Below are 25,719 nucleotides of genomic sequence, written 5' to 3' on the forward strand. Positions count from 1 at the left end.
GGAGTCTCCAGGAACTGAAGATTGATCCTCGGGACATCGCTGTGAGCACAACACCCAGCGGGATAGATCAGCGGGGGGCCGGGGGGGCGCGGAGGCCTTTTCTTATTGGTGAGATCCCCACCAGGAGCACTGTGCACAGTTTTGGTCTCCTTATTTAAAAAAGGATATACAAGCCTTGGAGGAGGTACAATGAAGGTTCACTCGATTGATTCCTGGGATGAGAGGGCTGTCTTATGAGGAGAGATTGTGTAGAATGGGCCTATACTCTCTGGTGTTTTGAAGAATGAGGTGTGATTCTGAAGGGGATTGTCAGGGTAGATGCTGAGAGGATGTTTCTCCTGGTTGGAGAGTCTAGAACCAGGGGACACAGTCTCAGGATAAGGGGTTAGTCTTTACTTTAAAGACAGAGATGAGGAGGAATTTCTTCACTCAGAAGGTGGTGAATCTTTGGAATTCTCTGCCCCAGAGAGCTGTGAATGCTGAATCTCTGAGTATATTCAAGGCTGAGATAGATAGATTTTTGCAGTCTAGGGGAATCAAGGGATATGGGGATCAGACATGAAAGTGGAGTTGGGGTCGATGATCAGCCACGATCTTATTGAAGCAGGCTCAAGGGGCGTAGGGCCTACTCCTGCTTCTATTTCTTACGTTCTAATGGGTTATAAAATTATTGGCGATTGGGGCCGAGAGTCAATCATCATAGAAATTTACGGCACAGAAGGAGGCCATTCAGCCCATCGTGTCCGTGCTGGCCGACAAAGCGCTATCCGGCCTAATCCCACCTTTCAGCTCTTGGTCCGGTTACGGCACTTCAAGTGCACATCCAAGTACTTTGCTGAGGGTTTCTGCCTCTACCACCCTTTCAGGCAGTGAGTTTCAGACCCCCACCACCCTCTGGGTCGAAAGATTTAAACTCACATTCCCTCTAAACCTCCCCCCAATTACTGTAAATCTATGCGCCATGATTATTGACTCCTCTGCTAAGGGAAATAGGTCCTTCTTATCCACTCGATCGAGGCCCCTCATAATTTTATACACCTCAATAAGGTCTCCCCTCAGCCTCCTTTGTTCCAAAGAAAACAACCCCAGCCTATCCAATCTTTCCTCAAAGCTGAAATTCTCCAGTCCTGGCAACATCCTCGTAAATCTCCTCTGGACCCTCATCCAATCGGGCAACGAAGAGCCCGTTGGCTTTCCCAGTTGTCGTGTGGGAAACGCGGATGGACAAGTTGGCTGACCAATGATGGTGCATGGTGGTCGGAGGCATGAGGTCACGCGACCTCCAGGAAACCGTCCAACCAGAATTGGCGACCCTACTTCAATTGTGAACTTCCATCACCTTTCCTCCTTTAAGACGCTCTTTAAAACATATCGCTTTGACCAAGCTTTTGGTCATCTGCCGTAATTTCTTCTTATGTGGCTCGGTGTCAAATTTTATTTTTTTTTGTCTTAAGGTGCTCCTGTGAAGCGCCTTGGGATGTTTTACTACGTTAAAGGCGCTACAGAAATACAAGTTGTTGTTGAGAAAGGCAGGTGTTGCCCAGTTTCCATTAATAGAAGAATTTTAGGGCCTAGATTTGGCTTACTGATGTGTTTGCTGAACATCGGCAGTTCCCAAGCTAAGCTACAACTGAATGGGCTGGGTTTTCTTACCCGCTCCCGGCTTATCCTAATCAGGCCGCTTTCCCAAACATCAATCTTCGGATCTTGAACTCTGGACTCTTCACTTCCTCACATGTACAGAACCTCGGATATTGCCTTTCAAAGCATCTGTCACTGGAGTTAAATCGAGTCGGTGGGAAATATAGGACAGGCCACAGGACTCTTCAAACTCTGGGCTGATCAAAACGAGACCAATTTTGGAGGGAAACTCATGATTTCAAAAGTAGATTCAGATTCAGGATGATCCTGGCGTGGAAATCGTGGCCACGTTTTACTAAAAATAAAATTACAGGATCTATTTGTTTTCAAACATAGAAGCCTATAAATTCAAGTGCGCCAATGGCTTTTTAAAATTTGTTTTAGGGATATGGGCGTCACTGGCAAGGCCGGCATTTATTGTCCATCCCTAATTGCCCTTGAGAAGGTGGTGGTGAGCCACCTTCTTGAACCGCTGCAGTCCGTGTGGTGAAGGTACTCCCACAGTGCTGTTAAGGAGGGAGTTCCAGGATTTTGACCCAGCAACGATGAAGGAATGGCCGATATATTTCCAAGTCAGGATGGTGTGTAACTTGGAGGGGAATGTGGAGGTGATGGTGTTCCCATGTGCCTGCTGCCCTTTACGTTCTGGGTGGTAGAGGTCGCAGGTTTGGGAGGTGCTGTCGAAGGAGCCTTGGCGAGTTGCTACAGTGCATCTTGTAGATTGTTCAATCCCCGGGCCTGAATGGACAGGCCCAAGGTGCACCTGATATTGGAAATGGGGAAGTGGCAAAGCAGGCGGTCTAAAATGGTGACACCGTATCCTGATTTTCCAACCCCGACCACTGGAGGCACCCCAGGGAGTCATCCTAACTCCAGAGACCAATGCTCCCGCTAATTTTATTTTTGGGTGCGCGGCCCCTTCGACGGTCTGCGCAGCCCGTTCACATTTACGCACATGCGCAGTTTTTCCATTCAAGTGCCGGTGAGCTGGCTGCACGGGAGCTCCAGATCGCTGCGCGCCGCGTGAATTAAAGAGAATGTTGGTCAGACCAACTGCTGCAGTATAACATTAGTGAGCAATCGACAGATGGGTATAAGCTGACAGGATCGCTTGGCGGGTTTGATTTCGGGCATTAGATGCCAATTTTACCATTGGCTTCCACTGACCCAAGGTGTAGAATTGAATCAGGAGACATCCTGTCGAAGAGCTCGAGAAAATTGTTCATCACACCCGTGCAAATGAATCTTTAGACAAATTAAGCACGGAGGCTTGGTCAGCTTAATGTAATACATTCCTTCAAATATACAGAGGTTAACAGAACCTTGATTGTCCAGGGAATCCAATGCCTTCATTCCCTTTTGCGCCGGGTGTCAGCCGTGGCTCAGTGGGCAGCCTCTGAGTCGGAAGGTTGTGGGTTCAAGTGACTTGAGCCCATAATCTAGGCCGACACTCCAGCGCAGTGCTGAGGGAGCGCTGCACTGCCGGAGGGGCCGGTGTTAAAGTCATGGGGGGGAAAAGTTGCCCCATGGGGGCTGCTAAGACACTTATCACTCGGGGCAGCAGGGCGCTACCACTCCCCGGGAAATTGCGCGGGAGTTTGCGGAGACGCCGCATCATCACCATGCACCACCATCGAGCAGCCCGGCACTCTGTGTTGGGTGCCGGGTTGCGGCCTTGGTTCCACACTGCCCTGGTGGCCCAGAGGAGACCATCACAGGCCCGGCAGTGGGCGCAGGGGCCTGACGCTTTAATTGAAGGGGAGGGGGTTGACGTGGGTCAGCGCTATGCGGAGCTTCCATCTGCCGCTTCCTTCCAGCGTCCCAGTAATGCCCCGAAAGGAGGTGGAGCGTGCGAGATTGCACTCCGCTTCCTTTGAGAGGCGGGGAGAGCATTGGCCTCAGAAGGTATCTGCCCCCATTCAGGGCGCGCAGGGCAATTCCGCCCTCAGGCTTTCCATTTTTCTTATACTAGTTTGGCAGATGACATGTGGGTCTGCACTTTGTGTCAGTAACTGTAACTCACCCGCTCTCCTTTCTCTCCTCGTTCTCCTTTCTGTCCCTGCAGCCCGTCGAACCCTCGGTCACCCTGCATTACAGACAAGAGCAGGTCAGCGCTGTGAGCTACACAGAGGTCAAGTGCCAGGGGTGCCTTGCCCCGTGGCGCTATTCTACAAAGAGCGGTCACTGGTTTCATACCTTGGGTCCGATGAGGCCTTCTTTCCCAGTCAGACCAGGGGAGCCAGTAGCACCGGATTCACCCTGAAAGATAAAACATGGGACTAAATACGGAGCATCGCAGCTCAGTAACATTGCTCATCCTGATTTTCCCATTCTAGTGCCCAGCACAACCGGACATTCATGGAATCATCAAACAGTACAGCATAGGAGGAGCCATTCGGCCCCTGTGGAATGGGAGCAATCCAGTTAGTCCCGCTCCGCCCGCTCTTTCCCCATAGCCCTGTAATTTTTATTCCTTCAAGTATTTATCCAATTCCCTTCTGAAGGCTACTATTGAATCTGTATCCACCGCCCTATGCAGTGCATTCCAAATCCTAACCACTCGTTGCATAAAAAAGCTTTTCCTCACATCAGCTCTGGTTCTTTTGCCAAATACCTTAAATCTGTGCCCTCTGGTTACCGACTCTTCAGCCATTGGAAACAATTTCTCTTTATTTACTCTATCTAAATCCTTCGTGATTTTAAACACTTCGATCAAATCTCCTTGTAGCCTTCTCTGCTCCAAGGAGAACAACCCCAGCTTCTCCAGTCTATCCAAGTAACTGTAATCCCTCATCCCTGGAACCATTCTCGTAAGTCTCCTCTGTACCCTCTCTAAAGCCTTCACGTCCTTCCTGAAGTGTGGTGGCTAGAACTGGACACAATACTCCTGCTGGGGCCAGAGTAATGCTTTATATAGGTTTAGCATAACGTCCTGGCTTTAGTGCTCTATGCCTAGAGTAGGCGTATGTGTACCAAGGCAGGGAATGTTGGAGGGTTATTGCACAAAGGGGGGATCATAGAGGACCCCAATCCTGCCCTCACCTGACATATACATCATTACATGATTAGAGGCCAAACTTTACACCATTGTCCAGATTTAAAATGTCCACCTGTGTCTCCATTCTTAGGTTTGGAAGTTTTAATCAGCTTCATAATATTTTCCTTGGTTTGGTGGTGACTAAATGGAGCAATGATTGGGTCTTTGGCGTATGGTAACACTGTGGTTATGTTGCTGGACTAGTAACCCAGAGGTCTGGATTAATGATCATGGCAGCTGGGGAATTTAAATTCAGTTAATTAAATAAATCTGGAATAAAAAGCTAGTGTCAGTAATGGTGACCATGAACCTACCGATTGGTTCACTGATTGTCCTTTAGGGAAGGAAATCTGCCGTCCTTACCCGGTCTGGCCTATATGTGACTCCAGACCCACAGCAATGTGGTTGACCCTAAACCGCCCTCTGGCCCAACAAGCCACTCAGTTGTACTAAACCGCTGGAAGAATCATGGAATGAAGCGGCTCGCCACCACCATCTCGAGGGCAACTAGGGATGGGCAATAAATGCTGGCCTTGCCAGCGACGCTCTCATCCCGCGAATGAATAAAAAACCAATCGGCGCCAATGGGTCCCTTGGCACTGAACATGTAGGGTGCCCCATTGAAGGTTGTTTATCTCCTCCCACTGCCCTTAAATGTTCAAACGTTGCTCACTGTTGCTCTGAAGGTGGCTGGGTCTGAGGTTCAATGTTTGCCTACCTGATCTCCCTTTCTGCCAGGGAATCCAAGTCTCCCGGGAATGCCAGGGTCACCCTACACAAACAAATGCACGAGGTAAGGAAACAAGAAAGCACAGGTTAAACATAGCCTCACGAGAGACAGGACCCAAGATTTGTTTTTAATGATTAAAAGGCCTGAATGCAGTGGCTACTCAACATGGACAGTGACAGAGGACATGCCTACAACATAGGCAGAACAGAACGGGAGTAGGCCATTCGGCCTACAAAGTTTGGTCCATTATTTACATAAGAAATAGGAGCACGAGTCGGCCATTTAGCCCCTCGAGCCTGTCCAGCCATTCAATAAGATCATGGCTGATCTGGTCTTGGCCTCAACTTAATTTCCCTGCCCGCTCCCCATAACTCGACTCCCTTATTGTTCAAAAATCTGTCTATCTCCACCTTAAATATATTCAATGACCCAGCCTCCACAGCTCTCTGGGGCAGAGAATTCCAAAGATTCACGACCCTCTGAGAGAAGAAATTCCTCTTCATCTCCATTTTAAATGGGCGAACCCTTATTCTGAAGCTATGTCCCCTAGTTCTAGATTCCCCCACGAAAGGAAACATTCTCTCTGCATCTACCCTGTCAAGCCCCCTCAGAATGTTATATATTTCTGTTAGCCACGGCAGCTTCACCGCACTCTCTATCTCCTTTGCTTGCCAGGTGACACTTGGGAGTAGTTGGGAATCAACTCTTCACACTAAAGGTAGTGGAAATCGGGAACTCTCTCCCTCAGAAAGCTGTTGAAATTGTTGAACATTTCAAAACTGAGTTTAAAAGATTTTTCTTAGGCAAGGCTGTTATAGGGTGACCATATTTTCAAACCCAAATCCGGCGACACACTGAGAGGGAGCTCAGCAAAGTAACCAGGATAGAAAGTGTAGATTGTGCAGTGTAGCGAGGGAAAATTCTTTAGCAGCATATATTTTAACAGTTGCACACATGCACTACAAATGTGCCTCTAATTACCACGTGATGTGACGTCTCACTATTGAAGCGCATTCAAACGCTGTTTATAAGTGCAATCACACTGTTCAGTCCATTGACCGGAAACTGTGATTCTGTTTAACGGTGTGATGGGCAGGTATTCCAATTACTATGGTTCTAGTCTGTTGGGGGACGGGTTTCGTGAACCAAGGACATTGCTTGCCCTGGGGACAGAATACCTCATCCGAGGACTGTTCCCGGAAAATGGGGACACATGGTCACTCTGGGGTGTCAAGGGTTACGGAACCAAGGCGGGAAGATGGAGTTGATGTACAGATCAGCCAGGCTTTACATAAATGTTTTAATGAAAATCTAGACATTGGTTTGCACGTTCACACAAGACTACTTTACCATTTTGACCACGACACTAACCAGTTCACACTCCAATATCACACCTCCTCATGAATTTTTTTTGAAGTAGGAAGAACTAAAACCAAACGACAAAATCTCCCCGCCAAACCTTACCTTACTTCCTTTCTCTCCATCTGTACCACAGGCACCTTTCACCCCTCTGTCACCCTGCAAAACAAACCAAAGGTTTTAGGCATCATGTACACCGGCTATTCGTGTATACCAGTATCTGCCCTCCGTGTATATCTGCCCTACTAAACTAGAGGTGATCCAAAACTCAGCTGTCCATGTCCTAACTCATACCAAGTCCCGCTCACCCATCACCCCTGTACTCGCTGACCTACATTGGCTCCCGGTTAAACAACACCTCGATTTCAAAATTCTCATCCTTGTTTTCAAATCCCTCCATGGCCTCGCCCCTTCCTATCTCTGTAATCTCCTCCAGCCTCACAACACCCCAAGATGTCTGCGCTCCTCTAATTCTGGCCTCTTGAGCGTCCCTGATTATAATCGCTCAACCATTGGTGGCCGTGCCTTCTTTTGCCTGGGCCCCAAGCTCTGGAGCTCCCTGTCTGAAGCTCTCCGCCTCTCTATCTCTCTTTCCTCCTTCAAGATGCTCCTTAAAACCTACCTCTTTGACCCTCATCAATGCTAATTTCTACTTATGGGGCTCGTTGTCAAATTTTTATCACATAATACACCTGTGAAGCGCCTTGGGACATTTCATTACATTAAAGGCGCTATATAAATACAAATTGTTGTTGCTGTTCGTGTACACCGTCCCTTCCCTGCAGATCCAGTTAGTGTTTTCAAAATGTATATATGGTACATGTAAAATAAAACACACTATGTAACCGTGTAAACATTGCTGCTCTCCCCGGGGCAGTTCCTGGCAGTTGACCCTGGGACTGAACTTGAAGAGCGCAGGCATCTTAGGGGGTCGTGAGGCTGAAGGAGGTTACAGCTCAAAAGGAGGACCCAAGCTCGGAAGGATTCATTATATTAATTTCTCAGTGCTGTTCACAGCTGAAGTCGATGTGGTATAAAGATTTCCCTCACTTACTTTGAAACCTTTAGGTCCCACTTCTCCCGTATCACCATGGATTCCTTTCACTCCATCAATGCCATTTTTTCCTGGTATTCCCTGTGAAGAATCCGCCCCCCAAAAAAACACAGTTAGTAAGAGACACCAAGTACAGTAGCTCGCTGTAATCTACTCCAGAACCCGATAACAGCAGAGACGTCCCTCATTGAACAACTAGCTGCTATAGAGACCAAGGATCTCTACGCAATGTTTAAGATTCAATGCCACACCGTGTGGTGCATTTACACACTCAGCCAGTGAGGTGATTAGGAGAATTTTTTTTTTTTTACACAGCGAGTTGTTGTGATCTGGAATGCGCTGCCTGAAAGAGAGGTGGGAGCAGATTCAATAGTGACTTTCAAATGGGAATTGGATAAATACTTGAAAAGGAGAAATTTGCAGGACTATGGGGAAAGAGCGGGGAAGTGGGACTCTTCCAAAGAGCCGGCAAGGGCACGATGGGCCGAATGGCCTCCTTCTGTGCAATATGCGTCTATGAGATAGGCGGGGTTCTTCATCTGAAACTAACATTCGGAATGTGATGTCTTTTTAGATTCCAGGTCTGTGTGAAATATTTCCTCACATGGTCACAGTTCACCATCCTTACTGTAAATGTCCTCTATTGGATCAGAAATGTAATTCTAAACTTTGAAATGTACTCATTTACAGCTCACTGTGAGATAGCTGACACCTGACGATATATCTGGGATATTCCTGCACTTGAATGGCAACTGGCCAAATTTGGTTTGGATAACTTTTTTTTTCAATATTCATTCTCAGGATGTAGGCATCGCCGGCAAACCAGCATTTATGGCCCATCTCTAGTTGCCCTTGAGAAGGTGGTGGTAAGCCGCCTTCTTGAACCGCTGCAGTCCGTGTGGTGAAGGTGCTCCCACAGTGCTGTTAGTTCGAAGAGACGAGAGAAGCTGGGGTTGTTCTCCTCAGAGCAGTGAAGATTAAGGGGAGAGTTGATCGAGGTGTTCAAAGTCATGAGGGCTTTTAATAGAGCAAATAAAGAGAAATGGTTTCCAGTGGCAGGAGGGTTGGTAACCAGAGGAGATAGAAACAACATAATTGGCAACAGAACCAGAGGGGAGATGAGGAGAGATTTTCTTTGACGGTGAGTTGTTATGGTGAAAGAATGGCCAGTATATGTCCAGGTCATATGTGACTGATAGGATAAACTACAGGACAAATTTGGTCTGGATGACTGACAGCATAAATGACAGGACACTCCTTGTGGAATGTGATTAGAATGGAATGTCACGAGTCAGATAAAGTTCGGAAGAGTCACGAGATGAAGCAAGTGCTTTTTTTATATACCTCCGAGTCATGTGGATTATCGGGAGCCCAGCAGAGACACCCGACTGATGTGGAGTAATGAGTTAACAGGTCATATCTTCAAGCAGCAATAGAAAATGGAAAAATAAGACTATGGTTGTGCAGAGAATAGGAAGAAATGACACAAACTGTGCACAATTCTGGTCGCCATATTATAAAAAGGATATAGAGGCACTGGAGAGGGTGCAAAACAGATTTACGAGGATGATACTAGAAATGCGAGGTTACACCTATCAGGAAAGGATGAACAGGCTGGGTTTCTTTTCTCTTGAAAAGAGAAGGCTGAGGGGTGACCTAATCGAGGTCTTTAAAATGATGAAAGGTTTTGATAGAGTGGATACAGAGAGAATGTTTCCACTTGTGGGGAAGAGCATAACTAGGCCATCAATATAAGATAGTCACCAATGGGGAATTCAGAAGAAACTTCTTTACCCAGAAAGTGGTGAGAATGTGGAACCGGCTACAACAGGGAGTGGTTGAAGCGAATAGTATAGATGCATTTAAGGGGAGGCTGGACAAGCGCATGAGGGAGAAGGGACTAGAGGGTTATGCCGATAGATTTAGATGAGGAAGGACAGGAGGAGGCTCGAGTGCAGAATAAACACCAGCATGAACTGTTTCTGTGCTGTATAGTCTACATAATTCTATTTAATTCTATGTAAATCTTACCGGTTTCCCTGGTTCTCCTGATTCACCTTCCTCACCCTAGTAACCAAAAACAAACAAAAATGTAGTCAAGCTTTCAACCTGGGATGAAAGGTCAAACAGGAGTTTTTATTTTAAGGATGCTGCCTGCTCACATGTGAACACAGACAACAGGGTATTCGAGCATGGGCAGCATCACAGAAAAGGCTGGCCCAGGCTCACTTAACGTTCCCAGGAGCGGGACCGGAAAAGGCATAAACTGGAGGTGAAAGGAAAACTTACCTGGGGATAGGCCAAAGTAGAGCTTTTCCCGAGAGCGACTGTGAACACACTGAGAGACTGGGCAGAGCGCCACCAGGAGGCCAAATGATGCAATTATAGCCTGGCAAATTTACATTGGATAAACCCATAATAAATATAATGGGAAAAAGTTGACGCACAAAGTGTGACAAAAATGCAACAGGAAGTAAAGTGGCACAGGTAGGAAGTGAATGCAGACATAATATTTTTAATACATTGTGGATATTGATATCTAATTGCCTCTTGAACCTATTTATGCTGTTTGCTTTAACGACTTCCCCGACCTTATCAAAGACCCATCACGGGATCTGGGACTTGCCTGGTCTGTAAGGCCCAATGCCACAGTACATGGTGCACAAACCCACTGAAGCACCGCAAGAGCCCAAAACTGGGCAAGGTTACACCAGTGCTCGTAGGTTTACCAGAATGATACCTGCACTTCAAGGGTTAAGTTACGAGGAGAGATTACACAAATTAGGGTTGTATTCCCCAGAATTTAGAAGGTTAAGTGGTGATCTGATCGAAGGTTTCAGGATATTAAGGGGAACAGATAGGGTGGATAAAGAGAAACTGTTCCCACTGGTTGGGGGAGTCTAGGACTGGGGGGGTGGGGGGGCATAGTCTAAAAATTAGAGCCAGACCTTTCAGGAGTGAATTTAGGAAACACTTCTACACTCAGAGGGTGGTAAGAAAGAAAAATTTGCATTAATATAGCGCCTTTTATGACCATTGGACGTCTCAAAGCGCTTTACAGCTACTGAAGTACTTTTGAAGCATAGTCACTGTTGTAATGTAGGAAACGCGGCAGCCAATTTGAGCACAGCAAGCTCCCACAAACAGCAATGTGATAATGATCAGATAATCTGTTTTTGTTATGTTGATTGAGGGATAAATATTGGCCAGGACACCAGGGATAACTCCTCTGGTCTTCTTCGAAATAGTGCCATGGGATCTTTTACATCCACCTGAGAGAGCAGACGGGGCCTCGGTTTAACCTCTCATCTGAAAGACGGCACCTCTGACAGTGTAGAATTGACACTTCTTCAGCACTGCACTGGAATGTCAGCCTAGATTTAAGTGCTCAGATCCCCGGAATGGGACTTGAACCCACAACCTTCTAACTCAGAGGCGAGAGAGCTACCCACTGAGCCACGGCTGACACAAAGGACGGTAGAAGTTGAGACTTCAGTTCCACAAACAACAATGGATGCTGGATCAATTGTTAATTTTAAATGGGAGATTAATAGTTTGTTGTTAACAAAGGTATTGGGGGATATGGGCCAAAGGCGGGTAAATGGAGTTAGGTCGCAGATCAGCCATGATCTCAGTGAATGGTGGAACAGGCTCGAGGGGTTGAATGGCCTACTCCTGTTCGATATTCCTATGATTGGAAGATTTTTCCTCAAATGGAAGGACATCATGGAACCCAAGTGTCACCAGCATCCAATGGAGAGTGAGAACTCTGTCGAGTGAATGAGTTCTTATCGAAGGCAACCACCAGCACATCCATAAAAATGTTCACCACGTATCACCACGGCCAGAGCTGTTAAGCCGGGCGTGGAAAAGAATGTCGAGTCACCATCGAGGGTGCAATGGAGCAAGGCTTTACCGGGAGCTGGGGTAGGAGGTTCTGATGAAAAGGTCATCGCCCTGACCACCTTAACTCTGTTTCTCTCTCCACAGATGCTGCCTGACCCGCTGAGCGTTTCCAGTATTTTCTGTTCCAGCTGTTGGAGAATTTGCGGTTTGCCTCCTGACGCTGAGGAAATCCTGTGGAATTGATAAACGATGGGCCAGAAATTGCTGCGCTGGCTCATCTCGGGGCAAGTAAATGGGACTTTTTCACCTCACAGCCGGGAATTTGCGGACCGGATGACAGCGAACGCAGCCCCCATCCCACAGAGCCGCAATCAGTGAAATCACCCAAATCAGGGAAAGTAACGGAGGCTGAGGCTCTTCCGCTGTGAGTACACTGTTAAATTCCCCACTAAACGTTAGACCCAAAGGGATTCGGTGTAACTGGGGGTTTAAGTGTTATTACCGCTAAACAAAGGTCAAGGGCCTGGAAAACTCATTTTAATTTTGTGCAGTGTGAAATTTATCCATTTTAATAGAAATTAAAATTTTTAAGAAAATGAAACTAATTTTTTGTAAAGTTTGTTTATCTTTATTGCCTTTCCTTTCCCTGTGTGAGAGTCCCAATCTTTGCTTTGTTCCCTCTCACATTTTAAAAAAATTTAGGGGCCTCCACCCGCCCAAGTGCCGCTGATGGCCACCGAGGTACCGGACGGGTCTTTGGGCGGGATATTCATCGCCGAGGTCCCTTGAAGGTCGGCGGGCGGCAAATCAAACCGCCAATGCGGGCGGCAGCGGGCGGGAGGTCCCATTCTCGGCGGCAGAGGCGCTTGCCGCCCAAGTGCCAGCGAGGATGGAGTCGGGCCCACGGAGGGTCGAAGACCTCAAAAAAAAAATCATCAGAAAAAAAAACATCTGAGGACCTTCAGGGGGACCCCATCCAGGTAAGTACCTGTAAAGAAATAATTTAAAAACGTTCCACATTCTTCACATGGGTCTTTGCATTTACCGTTGAGGACGGAGCTGCCTGCATGCAGCGCTCCTCCGCCGTCCTGCCGCCGATTCCGGCCGACTCCTGCCCGCACCAATCTGACATCTCGGCGGGCGAGAGGTCACTTGCGCGCATCGGCCGTCCGCTGACGTCGGCGGGCGCTTCCCACACGGCTCTCCCCTCCCGCCTGCTCCAGGCCACGACGAAAGTGGCACCGGGCGGTTCGAGCCGAGGAATGTCGGCGGCAGCGGGCGGTAAGTTGATCAAAGTCAGCCCCGAAGAGCTTACTCACTTCCTTGTTCGCTGTCTGTGAGAATCCTGCCTTTTGATTGGCTGCTTAGACAGCCTGTTGACATCACAGCAGCTCGTACAATATAGCCCCCACTTTACGTCGTTGATTTGATTTGAATGTCGGAAAACCCAAAGTTCTCGACACAGGGGTCTTGCGGCCCTTGTGCGGAGCGTACCTCAGAGCCAGAGAGGAACACCATCGCTTCGCCACTGACCGCGAATTCCAGGCCACTGTACCTGTGCTGCAAATTGCTGGATTATTTTACAAGCTAATAATGGCAAGCACCGTTAATTCACCATTATTTTCCCAGTAATCTCAGGCCTAATGTAATTTCCTTACAGGGTCTCATTTAAAGCTGCATCTTCCCTGCAGAGAGGGAGCACCACACAGTGTAACAATCTGATGTGGTTTGCAGCGCAGTGTTTGAAAGGCCGGCCTGAGAAAAGATTTCCCAGACATGTTTCCATACGTAGGCATAAGAATAAAGCGAAAGATGAAACTCCGAGCCTTGGGCTCAAAATTCCACTTGGATATTTTTGGTGCAGTTGTAGGCACATCCGATTTTTTTTAGTGGCCGACTGCGCCCCAAAAAATAGTTGCAAGTTTCGCCGGCATAACCTTTCATTTTGGAGCGGCGCAGATTGTCCTTGAGCTCTGTGGGTGGAGCTTAAGGTCTGCGCCGGAAAACAGATTGCCAGGGGAATGAGGGGCACACTGAAGGGCTGAGGCACAAATAAAGCATTTCCCCTTTGTAAAATAGATCACTAAGTGAGACTTGGGACAGCAGACTAAAATCGCAATATATGAAACCAGGAGCCTATGAACGATTATGTAGAGAAATGTTGCGCAAACTTTATCAATTCTCCTTCCAGCTGCAACACTCAAAAATGATCATGAATGGAGAACCAGGGTTATTGAACAACGTCTCCAGTCCTTCAAGAGTTTTCATAACAGCAGTTAATAGCATTTAGAGATTTCTTTCATCTCCACAGTGCCGATGCCACTGCTATCCCGGGCCGAAAAGCCCCCTATCCTCCCCCCCCGCTTGCCAATGCCGCTGCTATCTCGTGCCGAATGCCCCCCCTGCCCTCGGTGCCATGTCTTCAGCTCCGCATCTTCTCTGCGCCGATTTTCTTAAGTGTAGGGAAGGTTTTTCAGAACGGCGCAGTGCTCCGTTTTTGAAAAAAATCGTATTTGGCCAAACTTGCTTAAATGGTCAGAAATGGCGCACCCGGCAGGTTCCGCCCCGCGACGTCAAAAAATCGTGAACTAAAAAAATTGGACGGAAGTACTTTAGGCTGGCGCAGAAACTTTGGCGAAACTTGCAGATTTTAGTTTGCTCCAAAAAAAAGTGTATGCCAAAAATAAATGGCCCAGAATGGTGGTGAAAATTCAGCCCCTTGGAAGGTTGCTGTTACTCATGAATCAAGTGCTAAACTATGGGCCTTGTCTCACAATAGCTCTCCCACTGAATAAACACAACAGAACCCAACCCAGTACCTTCTGTCCACCGGGACCTCTGGCTCCAGGGAAGCCCATCGAGCCTTTATCTCCTTGTTCTCCTTTTGGTCCCTTGACAGGGGAAAAAAAACAGACACAAAACTTAGATCGGCAACCCACTGAAACAAGCAGTTACCCATCGTCTTTGCTCATCCCCGGGAACATTTTGGCTGCTCAAGGCTCAGTTATTTTTTTTACAATGAGGAGACTGTAGTTGATTTGGAAAGACAAAGAGATCAAAGGTGGCCATCTGGATTTGAGAGTATTGGCTCAAAACCCACATCTGAATGAATGTTTTTGCGTGCTGAAGTTCGACAGAAGAAGCGTCAATGACCGAAGGAACAACATTAGCCGCCCATGGCTTGTTCGGCCACGTCACGGGGCAGGTAAGAGTCAACCACGTTGGTGTGGGAATGTAGTCACATATAGGCCAGACCGGATAAGGAAAGCAGGTTTCCTTCCCTGAAGAACATTAGTGAACCAGATGGGTTTTTAGGACAATCCAAGTGCATCATGGTCACTCTTACTGATACCAGATTTTTATTTCCAGATACGTGGTTACATGAACCTTGTGCCTAGCTCGAAGTGGCCTGCATAACCTACGCACCCATCTACCCCAGACTTGTGCTCCCTTCTTTGGTGGCATCATCATCCTTGAGTACGAGGGTCACGTGACTACATTTACCGCCCAAGTGTCGAGCACCCCAATCTGTCCCAAACTGCTAAGACATGTTACATTCACCTTCCAATTTCTCAATCAGTCGTAGGGCGCCCTTGTGAGAGTGTGGGTGACCTGTGCACGTTAACAGGTGATGCCCTGTTTCACCTCAACAGCCAAATAGGAGAGTCTGTGTGCAACTAATTTACTGTCGTGTATTTGGGCTTGTTTTCATCTCGGGATGTGGTGCCCCTGGCATTTATCGGCCACCCCTTGTTGCCCTGAGAAGGTGGTGGTGAGCCCCCTTCTTGAACCATCGGTGGTGGTGTTGATAGAACTGAGTGGCTTCGCTCGGCCATGTCTGAGGACCGTTAAAAGTCAACCACGTTGGTGTGGGACTGGAGTCACATATAGGCCCAGACCGGGGAAGGACGGAAGGTTCCCTTCCCTGAAGGATACGAGTGAAACAGTTGGGTTTACTGATACCAGATTTTTAGTTACAGATTTTTAAAAACTGAGTTCAAATTCTCAAACTGCCCTGGTAGGGTTTGAACTCCTGCTCTCTGGATTACTGGCCCAGTCAAGTGAGGTCATCTGAGCACGTACCTTCTCCCCCCGTGGTCCTTCTTCTCCTTTCACTCCTTTTTGTCCTTCATTTCCTTTCTGGCCACGCTCTCCCTGCAAGCAACCAACATCAGAGTTTAACAGCACTCCAAACTTAGCTTCCCCCACTATCTTAAAAATATTTTTGTTTTTTCCTCCATAAAGTTCAATGATATTCCTTACAAACTCTCCTTTGATTCCTCGGATCCCAGGAGTTCCGACGACAGCAATCGCTTCACCCTGCAGCAGGGAACATAAGTTGGTGTTTGTTAGGCCGCAAAGGCTGAATACGCCTCCGTAACATTAAGGGTCTTAAAAAGGGCTGAAGCAGACATGATATGGAGAGTGAGGTTTTAATAAACAGAGAGATGACGTGGACGTTTTTCAAATCCTTTTCCTGAATTTGCGTGCATCAGTATTCGGGATTCTGGGGCCGGGGATTGGATTATGCCTAGTTTGGGTGAATGATCTCAGCAGTAAGCATACCCGACAAGATAGTTAGATGCAAAGTAAAGCTGCCTTTATTTTGCCCCAACAATATGCCTCAACAACAACAACCCAAATTTATATAGCGCCTTTAACGCAGTAAAACATCCTAATGCGTTTCACAGGAGCGATTATCAAACATAATTTGACACCGGGCAATATAAGGAGATATTGGGGCTGGTGACCAAAAGCTTGGTCAAAGAGGTAGGTTTTAAGGGGTATCTTAAAGGAGAAAAGAGAGGTAGCGAGGTGGAGAGGTTTAGGCAGGGCGTTCCTGAGCTTGGGGCCTCGGCAGATGAAGGCACGGCCGCCAATGGTGGAACAATTAAAATCAACGATGTGCAAGAGGTCAGAATTGGAGGATGCAGAGACCCAACCTGAAGAGAATATCCTCTACTGCACACGTGTAACAGTTTCTGTTACCCACTCTAGCCCCTCTGAGTGAGATTGGCAACTTAAAGGGAGATTTTCCAGCTTCACGGGTCCCCCAGTGCATGTGTTAATGGGTAGTAGCGCATTCCCGGTCCCTGACTGGCGATCTCACTCAAACCAAGCCGTCAGCTAAATTCAGAAGGTAACAACCAGTCAAGCCAATAACCGAGCACCTAACAACACAGTTGCCGGCAATTTCCACGGGGCCCCTCCCATTCTGCTGCCAAGACTGGCGGAATTTGGGTGGAAGCCGGTGTAAACAGCATTTCTACCGAAATGAAAGCGGAGTGGGAGCATCCGTGAGGAAATTCACCCCCACACTTGGAGCACTCGGCACAGCTCTGGTCTCCATATTATAAAAAGGATATCGGAGCATTAGTGAAGGTGAAAAAGAGATTGTCAAGGATAATACCAGAACTGAGAGGGTATACTTATCGGCAAAGATTGAATAGGGTGGGGCTCTTAGCTCTGGAAAAGAGAAGACTGACGGGTGATCTGATAGAGGTCTTTAAAATTATGAAAGGATTTGACAGGGTAGACATAGAGAAAATATTCAGCCCATGCCGGTGTTTACGCTCCACACCAGCCTCCTTGTACCCCTCTTCATCTAACCCCCTCAACATATCCTTCTATTCCTTTCCCCATCATCTGTTTATCCAGCTTCCCCTTAAATGCATTTGTGCTATTCACCTCAACCACTCCCTGTGGCAGCGAGTTGCACATTCTCACCACTCTCTGGGTAAAGAACTTTCTCCTGAATTCCCTATTGGATTTATTAGTGACTATCTTATATTTATGGCCCCTCGTTCTGGTCTCACCCACAAGTAAAAACATCTTCTCTACGTCTACCCTCTCAAACCCTTTCATAATCTTAAAGACCTCTATCAGGCCACCCCTCAGCCTTCCCTTTCGAGAGACAAGAGCCCCGGCCTGTTCAATCTTTCCTGAACATGCACCTCTCATTCAAGCACATCTTTTTTGCAGCTTCTCCATGCCTCGATATCCTTTTTTAGAATATGGCGATCAGAACTGTGCACTGTACTCCAACAGTGTAATCCTAAGATTTTGCACCCTGCTGGTTTCTAAACCCCTTATGTGTTGTGACAGGATGAAAGTCATTGGTACCAAGCTACAACTGGACAAGAATGCTTGGTTATTGTCACAGTGATGTGTCACTGCTAACCTGGCCCATCCCTCTGAGGTAAATGTATGAGGTAATTCAGTACACAATTCTAACTGTTTGTAAACTGTAGGCTGCGGCTCAATAACCAAGCTCCTCTTTTCTTTCATGATTGTTTTGCATCAGTAAAGGAATGTGACACGTTGAAGTGTGATTCCCGAGTGTGGCAGACAAGTGCATGATGCAAGGCCTCTACACACACAAGTAGACACAGGGTTGATAACATTTCATGCAATATGCCTGTGTTCAACGAAGCTCTCACATACCTTCTCCCCTCTCTGTCCAACCGATCCACTGTCACCCTAAGATAAAAACACAGAGGACTTTGCTCAGTTTAAGTGCCAGCATAGCTTTACTTGCATTTGGCTTAAACATTCATGCCCTCCACCACGGGCACACCATAGCTGCAGTGTGTACCATTTACAAGATGCACTGCAGCAACTTGCCAAGGCTTCTTTGATCACATGTCACAAACCTGCAACCTCTACCAGCTAGAAGGGCAAGGGCAGCAGGTACCTGGGAATACCACCACCTGCAAGTCCCCCTTCAAGTCACACACCATCCCGACTTGGAAATACATCATCCGTTCCTTCATCGTTGTTGGGTCAAACTTCTGAAACTCCCTCCCTAACAGCACTGTGGGAGCACCTTCACCACACGGACTGCAGTGGTTCAAGAAGGCGTCTCACCACCACCTTCTCGAGGGCAATTAGGGTGGGCAATAAATGCTGGCCGTGCCAGCGATGCCCACATTCTGAGAGATAGTTTTTAAAACCTGATTATTACATCAGATTGGAATTGATAAACTGTGATATTAAGGATTGTGGACAGGTCAAGAAGTGGGCGGAGTCACCAATAATTCCTAGAATTGTTTCCACCCATCCTGATAGTCCTGTTTTTTTAGTGAGCCATCTACATTTCTCCCAAAGTGTTTTATTTTTAAATTAAGATCCATTTCCACACTTATAAAGTAATCTGATCGAGGTGTCTAAAATCATAAAGGGTTTCGATAGAGTAAATAAAGAGAAACGGTTTGCAATGGCTGAAGGGTCAATAACTAGAGGGGACAGATTTTAGGTGATTGGCAAAAGAACCAGAGGCGACATGAGGAAAAACTATGTTACGCAGCGAGTGGTTAGGATTTGGAATGCACTGCCTAAATAGGGTGGGGTAGGCAGATTCAATAGTAGCCTTCAAAAGAGAATTAAGGAGAAAAAATTGCAGGGATATGGGGAAAGAGCAGGGGAGTGGGACTAACTGGATTGTTCTTCGAAAGCCAGCTGAGACTCAATGGGGCGAATGACCTCTTTCTGTGCTGTACTATTCAATGATTATTATTGTGGGTGCAATTTTAACCTAACCCGGCCACCTGGGGGATCGGATCAGATGCTCGTTTTACAAGCCGCCCGAATTTACCCGTTGGGTGGGTTAGGTTAAAATGAAGTCCAAGGGCTAGATTTTCGACGTTGATGTTTTTGGGGCAGTAATGGCGGCGGGGCGGGAATGTTTGTGCCCGGGATCAGTTTGCATCTCAGTAAGTAACATTGGGCAGCTGGGCCCTGAGTCAGGGGGCGCAGCGCTACGGGACGCCTTGTACACCTCTCTTGGGCGTTAGGATGGGAAACTCCCGAGCTAAAGAGCCGGGCCGGGAGCGCTCCGAGAGACGTCTGGGGGAGGAAAAAACCCCCAAAAAAGCCACAAAAACATTCCCAAAACACTGCCCACGCCACCACAACAAAAATCGCAAAAGAAATTAAAAGACAAAACAATCACACTTACCTTTGAGGAGTCCGCTGTCGGTATCGATGGACCGCCTGATTTCCCAGGCGTTCACTGCGGGACGAGCTTTGGGGCGGACCGCTCGGGCAAGAATCAAAAGTCGCACCGGTGTTGCAACCAGTGGCGTTACACACCGGGCGCAGCTCTTCCGGGCGGTGCTGCTCCGCGCCGCCACAAAACCGGACCCGAGGATCACTGCGGGGCGCTGGAGGCTGACCGCCCGCCCAGAACACCTCACCGCCGCCATTGCCGCCGCTCCGGGGCGGAAAACGGAGCGCAGAGGAGCCAAAATTCCGCCCCTTTTCAAGTGTGATGTGGAGCTATTAGTTATCCTGCCTTCCAGTGAACTATCGGTGGGAAAGCAAAGCTCAGACTCAGGCTATGGTCTGACACACTGCTCTGCCACTGGTCCAGTTTGGCACTCTGAGAAAGCTGGTGACCAATCACAAAATCAAACCAGTTCCAACAAAGATAGACAGAAATGTCTGCCTTCTAATCAGCTCAATGATAACAGGGAGGCAAATATTGCGGAGAAATAAAAAGGAGAGAAGAAGGTACACACAGAGTGTGACACAAGGGGAGACAAAGATGTCAAACATTCGGAGAGGGCTGGAACGTGGGGGGAGGGGGGCGCGATAAAGGGAGAGGAAGAAAGACAAGGAGAGAAAAAGAGGCAGAAAGAGGAGAGAGATGTGAAGAAGAGATGGAGAGGGAAGGAGTGGGAGGGAATGGGACAGGCAAAGAGGAAGAAACCGGAAGAGACAAGAGAGACAGGGAAGGAGAGAGCCACAGACAGAGTGCAGGAAAGGGGCCCAGAGACTGGCACACAGACAGATAGATAGTGGCGGAGACAGATAGAAGGGATAATGTATATGACCTGTGCTGGAATCAAACCTAAAGCTCCAGAGGTGAAGGCCCATGGATCTATTATGTTCACTCCCTACCATTCCACATAAATCAGATAAAGGACATCGTTAACTAACAGCTGAATGAGAAAGGTAGGTCTACATTTTAATCTGGTTCTTCATCAGGACTGGCCTGTTCGGGGGGAGGGTCCTGGCCGAATCAATAACCGTTAACTCCGACTCTTTCAGATGGTGTCCAGCCTTCTGCGCTCTGCCAGCGTGTTCTGATACAGGTATTAAGTTCAGATTTCCAGCACCCCCTGGAGAATCGAAGTTGGAGGTTGAGGGCCTCAAAATAGGGTTGTTGGCATTAACAGTCCCTGTTACACCCCCGCCCCCCCCAATGATCGGTCCACCTTGACTTTCCCTGGGGTCCTACCGATAGGCGGCCGGTTCGTCTGCCTGTTTAAGGTCAGTCCGCCCCTTTTGAGATGCAAATCAAGGCCCCATGATGTCCACAGGACCACAACTGGCATTTTAAAGAAAGACTTGCATTTATATAGTGCCTTTCACAACCATCGGACATCTCGTGCTTTACAGCCAATGAAGTACTTTTTGGAGTGTAGTCACTGTTGTAATGTAGGAAACGCAGCAGTCAACTTGCGCACAGCAAGATCCCACAAACAGCAACGTGATAATGAGCAGATAGTCTGTTTTTTATGTTGATAACTCCCCTGCTCTTCTTCGATCTTTTACATCCACCCAAGAGAGCAGACAGGGCCTCGGTTTAATGTCTCATCTGAGAGACGGCACCTCCGACAGTGCTGCACTCCCTCAGCACTGCACTGGAGTGTCGGCCTAGATTTATGTGCTCAAGTCCCTAGAGTGGGATTTGAATCCACAATATTCTGACTTAGAGGCAAGTGAGACTGCTGCCCACTGAGCCATGGCTGACACCCGGATAAAACTGGTCGGGAGCCTGAGCCCTGCACTCTCCGACCGATTCCACTGGTGCCGGAGCCGAAGAGGCCCTGGATTGGTAGAGTTTTAAATTATTTGATGTGGGGCCAACAATTCCTCTAATTGTCTTTTTCCACACACGGTCCCTTTAAATTTGCTGCGCCGTATCGTTAACGGCAGCAACAGCTGGCGAATGGCCTACACGGGAACACCCGATCGATGCGCGTCCGTGTGCCCACGCACCTGAGGTGGAACGTTGGCCAGGAATCCTCCCCTAGGTTCCACAAAGTACATAATCTGCCCTGCCCCCACCCCACCTCGCCCCCACCCCCACCCCCGCCGGAGACCTACCAGCAGCTGCCGCTGCCGTCCCAGTTGTCCAACATGCCTGCGGCCAAAAAGCCTGGCGAGGTGCCTTGGGACGCTTGCCTGAATCTCAGCAGCTTCTGCCCCGCTCCCGAAGTTCAGCATTTATCCCCTGATTTAGCCGATGACTCCCTTATGCTGATACTGTTGTAACCTGCTATGTCAACAATTCCCATTCGATTTCGCAACTGTCACAATGTAGTTGCAGTCTCTGGCGATTAGGTGGCTCTGCGGAGCGAGTTTTTTTTTTATGGGTCAAAAATCGCGGTCTCTACGCACCTGGAGGCCCCGCAAGTGCGATGCGCCGAAAACCGGCACTTGCGCACTGTCAGAATGTCTTTTGACAGATCCAACGCATCCCCGGCGGAGATAACTCCTGCCCAGCGAATGTCCTTCAAACTCTTACGCCTGGTGAAAGAAAGCGTAAGGCCCTCTTTTACCAGCGCAAGAGTTTTAAAAGATAGAAAAGTAAAATGTTGTCAATGATTGTTATATTAAAAACTCTGTCCATTAAGTTAAGTTTATTTTTACCCCTTTTAAAACATATTAAAAAAATTCAAAAAAATAAACATTTGTCTAAAACATTTAATTTAATTAAATTTCAATTCATTTTAAATATGTTAAAATGTGTGTGTGTTTTTGGGGGTATCCCTATTCACAGAAATGGTGATCTCTGTACAAAGAGAACTCACCATTACTGTCAATGGGGATGCGCCATTTTCATTGGTTGGTCCAGCCCACGTGATCCTCGGCTGCACACACGCTCCTGGAGTACATGGGCCTCTGCGCTGGGCTGCGAATGGAGGTCTCGGACCGCAAGTCTACATTCCTCCGGGTGGGAGGTGTCCGCCCGCAGGAAGCCTCTACCGCAATTTTTGGGCCTATATGTTCTCTCCCAAACCTTCTCCATTGCCATCTTATCTCTGAAAGAACAACTTACAGCACAGCTCCAGTGATCACACTTACTTTGACTCCCATTTCTCCCCGACTACCAGGAGGCCCCTGATAAGACAACGGAACATGGTTTAGAATAAAAGTTAAGGCAGGAAGCGAAAAATGTGATGAATAGCTACTTGAAACCGAGAAGTAGTTACTGATAGTCCACGTTCTCCTGTCAAGCCTGGTCTTCCATCTTCACCCTAGGGAGGCAACCATGACATGAATGAATAAGACTATTTTTTTTTAGTAAAAATAGAAAAAAAGAGAAAGTCTTGCATTTCTATAGCGCCTTTCATGACCTCAGAATGTCCCAAAGCACTTTACCGCCAATGAAATACTTTTTGAAGTGCAGTCACTGTTATAATGTAGGAAACGTGGCAGCTAATTTGCTCACAGCCAACTCCCACAAACAGCAATGTGATAGTGACCAGATAATCTGTTTTAGTGATGCTGATTGAGGGATGAATATTGGCCCAGGACACCGGGGAGTACTCCCCTGCTCTTCTTTGAAATAGTGCCGTGGGATCTTTTACATTCACCTGAGAGAGCAGACTGGGTCTCGGTTTAACGTCTCATCCGAAAGACGGCACCTTCGACACTGCAGCACTCCCTCAGTACTGCACTGGAAGTGTCAGCCTAGATTTTTATGCTCAAGTCCCTGGAGTGAGACACAAACCCACAACCTGCTGACTCAGAGATAAGTATGCTACCCACTGAGCCACAGCTGACGCTAACTCAAATTAACATCAAATATGATATTTTACCATTAGTTATTGGAACCTCCATCATCTGCCGTCCCGATCGCCTGCCACAATGTTCGTGGGATGAAGTCTTGTACCAGACATTGCTTCATTTGTTCTTCTGTTTGTTTTGCGATCAGCAAAGTGCCACAGCAAATGTTAAAGTGGTATTCCAGCACTTTGGGCGGCCGTGAGGGAGCTGGCGGGGAAGATCCAGTGGGATAAAAAAATAGTGGGGGGGGGGGGCGGAGGAAATCGGTTTATTTTTTGTTCTGCAGCCGGATTGTCCCGTTCCGAGAGTCAGTGTCTCCTCGAGACGGACAACTGACAAAAGAAAATTGACGGGGGTAAAACTGCTGCAATTGTATAGTGCGCTGATTGCCCACACTTGGAATACTGTGCACAGTTTTGGTCTCTGTACCTAAGGAAGGACATACCTTAGAGGTGGTGCAACAAAGGTTCACTAAATTGATCCCTGGGATGAGAGTCCTATGAGGAAGGATTGAGTAGATTGGGCCGATACTCTCCGGAGTTTAGAAGAATGAGAGGTAATCTCATTGAAATATGTAAGATTCTGAGGGGGATTGACAGGGTAGATGCTGAGAGGTTGTTTCCCCTGGCTGGAGTGTCTAGAACTAAGAGGCATTGTCTCAGGATAAAGGGGTGGCCATTTCAGACTGAGATGAGGAGAAATTTCCTCACTCAGAAGGTTGTGAATCTTTGAAATTCTCTACCCCAGAGGGCTGTGGATGCTGAGTCGTTGAGTATATTCAAGGCTGAGATCCATAGATTTTTGGACTCTGGGTGAATCAAGGGATATGGCGGGAAAGTGGAGTTGAGGCCAAAGATCAGCCATGATCTTACTGAATGGCGGAGCAGGCTCTAGGGGCTGAATGGCCTATTCTTGCACCTAATGCTTATGTTCTTACTGGTGAGATCAGTCCCAGCTCCCAAGTGAGCCAAACAGCCCAGATCACTGGCCTGACTCCACCGTAACATTGCAACTTTGAGGTACCAGCGATGGGTTTTAAACTTATTAAACCCACCCTTAAGGCTCACATCTAAAGAGAAAAGATTTTCGTACCCTGGCTCCTGGATCTCCTCTTCCTCCTCTTGGTCCAGGTACACCTGCCCCAGTCTCACCCTGCACAGAAATCGAAAAAGCACAGCAATAAGAGCTTAATAAGAGGTAAATAATAAGAGCAGATAAAGGGGAATAAAGTCCCAGGCAGGACTGAATTCTGTTCCTACCTTGTCACCTTTTGAACCGGCTGGCCCTGGCAAACCCTGAATAAAATATTTACATTTTAAGTTAACCAATTTTAATTGAATTATAACTCTGCACCCCCCCACCCCACTTTCGTTTATTTGTATTAAATATCATGGTCCAGAATATCCGTGGTCCCTTCCATCTCTGTGGCCACCGTGGGTGGGATTCCCACACTCTGAACCTGAGCTCCCTGACCCTGTTGGCATTCTTAAGGTCACGATTACTGGCACCTTTTGAAGAATTCCCCACAGGAAGGCTTAAATATCCTGAGACCCACCAGTAGTTTAATGTTAACATTGTCGGCTGTGGCTCAGTGGGTAGTATGCTTGCCTCTGAGTCAGAAGGTTGTGGGTTCAAGTCCCACTCCAGGGTATAAATCCAGGCTGACACTACAGTGTCGTGCCGAGGGAGTGCTGCACTGTCGGAGGTGCTGTCTTTTGGATGAGACGATAAACCGAGGCCCCGTCTTCCCTCTCAGTTGGACGTAAAAAAGATCCCATGGCACTATTTCGAGAAGAGCAAGGGAGTTATCCCCGACGTCCTGGACCAATATTTACCCCTCAATCAACATCACAGAAACAGATTATCTGGTCATTATCACATTGCTGCCGCGTTTCCCACATTACAACAGTGACTACACTCCAAAAAGTACTCCATTGGCTGTTAAGTGCTTTGAGATGTTCGGTGATCGTGAAAGGCGCTATATAAATGTAGGCCTTTCTTTCTTTTTTAATATCTGACATTCACCATGCATTTTAATGAGTTGCATTTATATAGTGTTTCATGACTCAGGATGTCCCAAAGCGCTTTCCAGCCAAATTACACACAGCAAGCTCCCACAAACAGCAATGTGATAATGACCAGATCATCTGTTTCAGTGATGTTGATCAAGGGATTAAATATTGACCAGGACACCGGGGAGGAACACTTCTTCTAATAGTGCCATGGGATCTTTTACATCCACCCGAGAGGTAA

At 47.6% G+C, this 25,719-nt stretch overlaps 1 protein-coding gene across 1 annotated transcript in view; it reads right to left on the reverse strand.

The window, feature by feature from the left end:
• Positions 1 to 25,719, reverse strand: part of LOC139276788 (collagen alpha-1(VII) chain-like) — a gene marked incomplete at its 5' end in the record, with an annotated part of 111,478 nt that overhangs the window by 19,825 nt on the left and 65,934 nt on the right. Inside the window, 15 exons of the mRNA XM_070894793.1 lie at positions 3,665 to 3,727; positions 3,838 to 3,900; positions 5,397 to 5,450; positions 6,873 to 6,926; positions 7,822 to 7,902; positions 9,853 to 9,888; positions 10,111 to 10,167; positions 14,487 to 14,558; positions 15,751 to 15,822; positions 15,931 to 15,987; positions 18,112 to 18,147; positions 22,762 to 22,797; positions 22,890 to 22,934; positions 24,559 to 24,618; positions 24,726 to 24,761. Of these exons, the coding sequence (XP_070750894.1) occupies positions 3,665 to 3,727; positions 3,838 to 3,900; positions 5,397 to 5,450; positions 6,873 to 6,926; positions 7,822 to 7,902; positions 9,853 to 9,888; positions 10,111 to 10,167; positions 14,487 to 14,558; positions 15,751 to 15,822; positions 15,931 to 15,987; positions 18,112 to 18,147; positions 22,762 to 22,797; positions 22,890 to 22,934; positions 24,559 to 24,618; positions 24,726 to 24,761 (822 nt within the window). The remainder of the gene's footprint in view (positions 1 to 3,664; positions 3,728 to 3,837; positions 3,901 to 5,396; positions 5,451 to 6,872; positions 6,927 to 7,821; positions 7,903 to 9,852; positions 9,889 to 10,110; positions 10,168 to 14,486; positions 14,559 to 15,750; positions 15,823 to 15,930; positions 15,988 to 18,111; positions 18,148 to 22,761; positions 22,798 to 22,889; positions 22,935 to 24,558; positions 24,619 to 24,725; positions 24,762 to 25,719) is intronic.

This window comes from Pristiophorus japonicus, chromosome 12 (assembly GCF_044704955.1).
Source record: "Pristiophorus japonicus isolate sPriJap1 chromosome 12, sPriJap1.hap1, whole genome shotgun sequence".
Taxonomy (NCBI): domain Eukaryota; kingdom Metazoa; phylum Chordata; class Chondrichthyes; family Pristiophoridae; genus Pristiophorus; species Pristiophorus japonicus.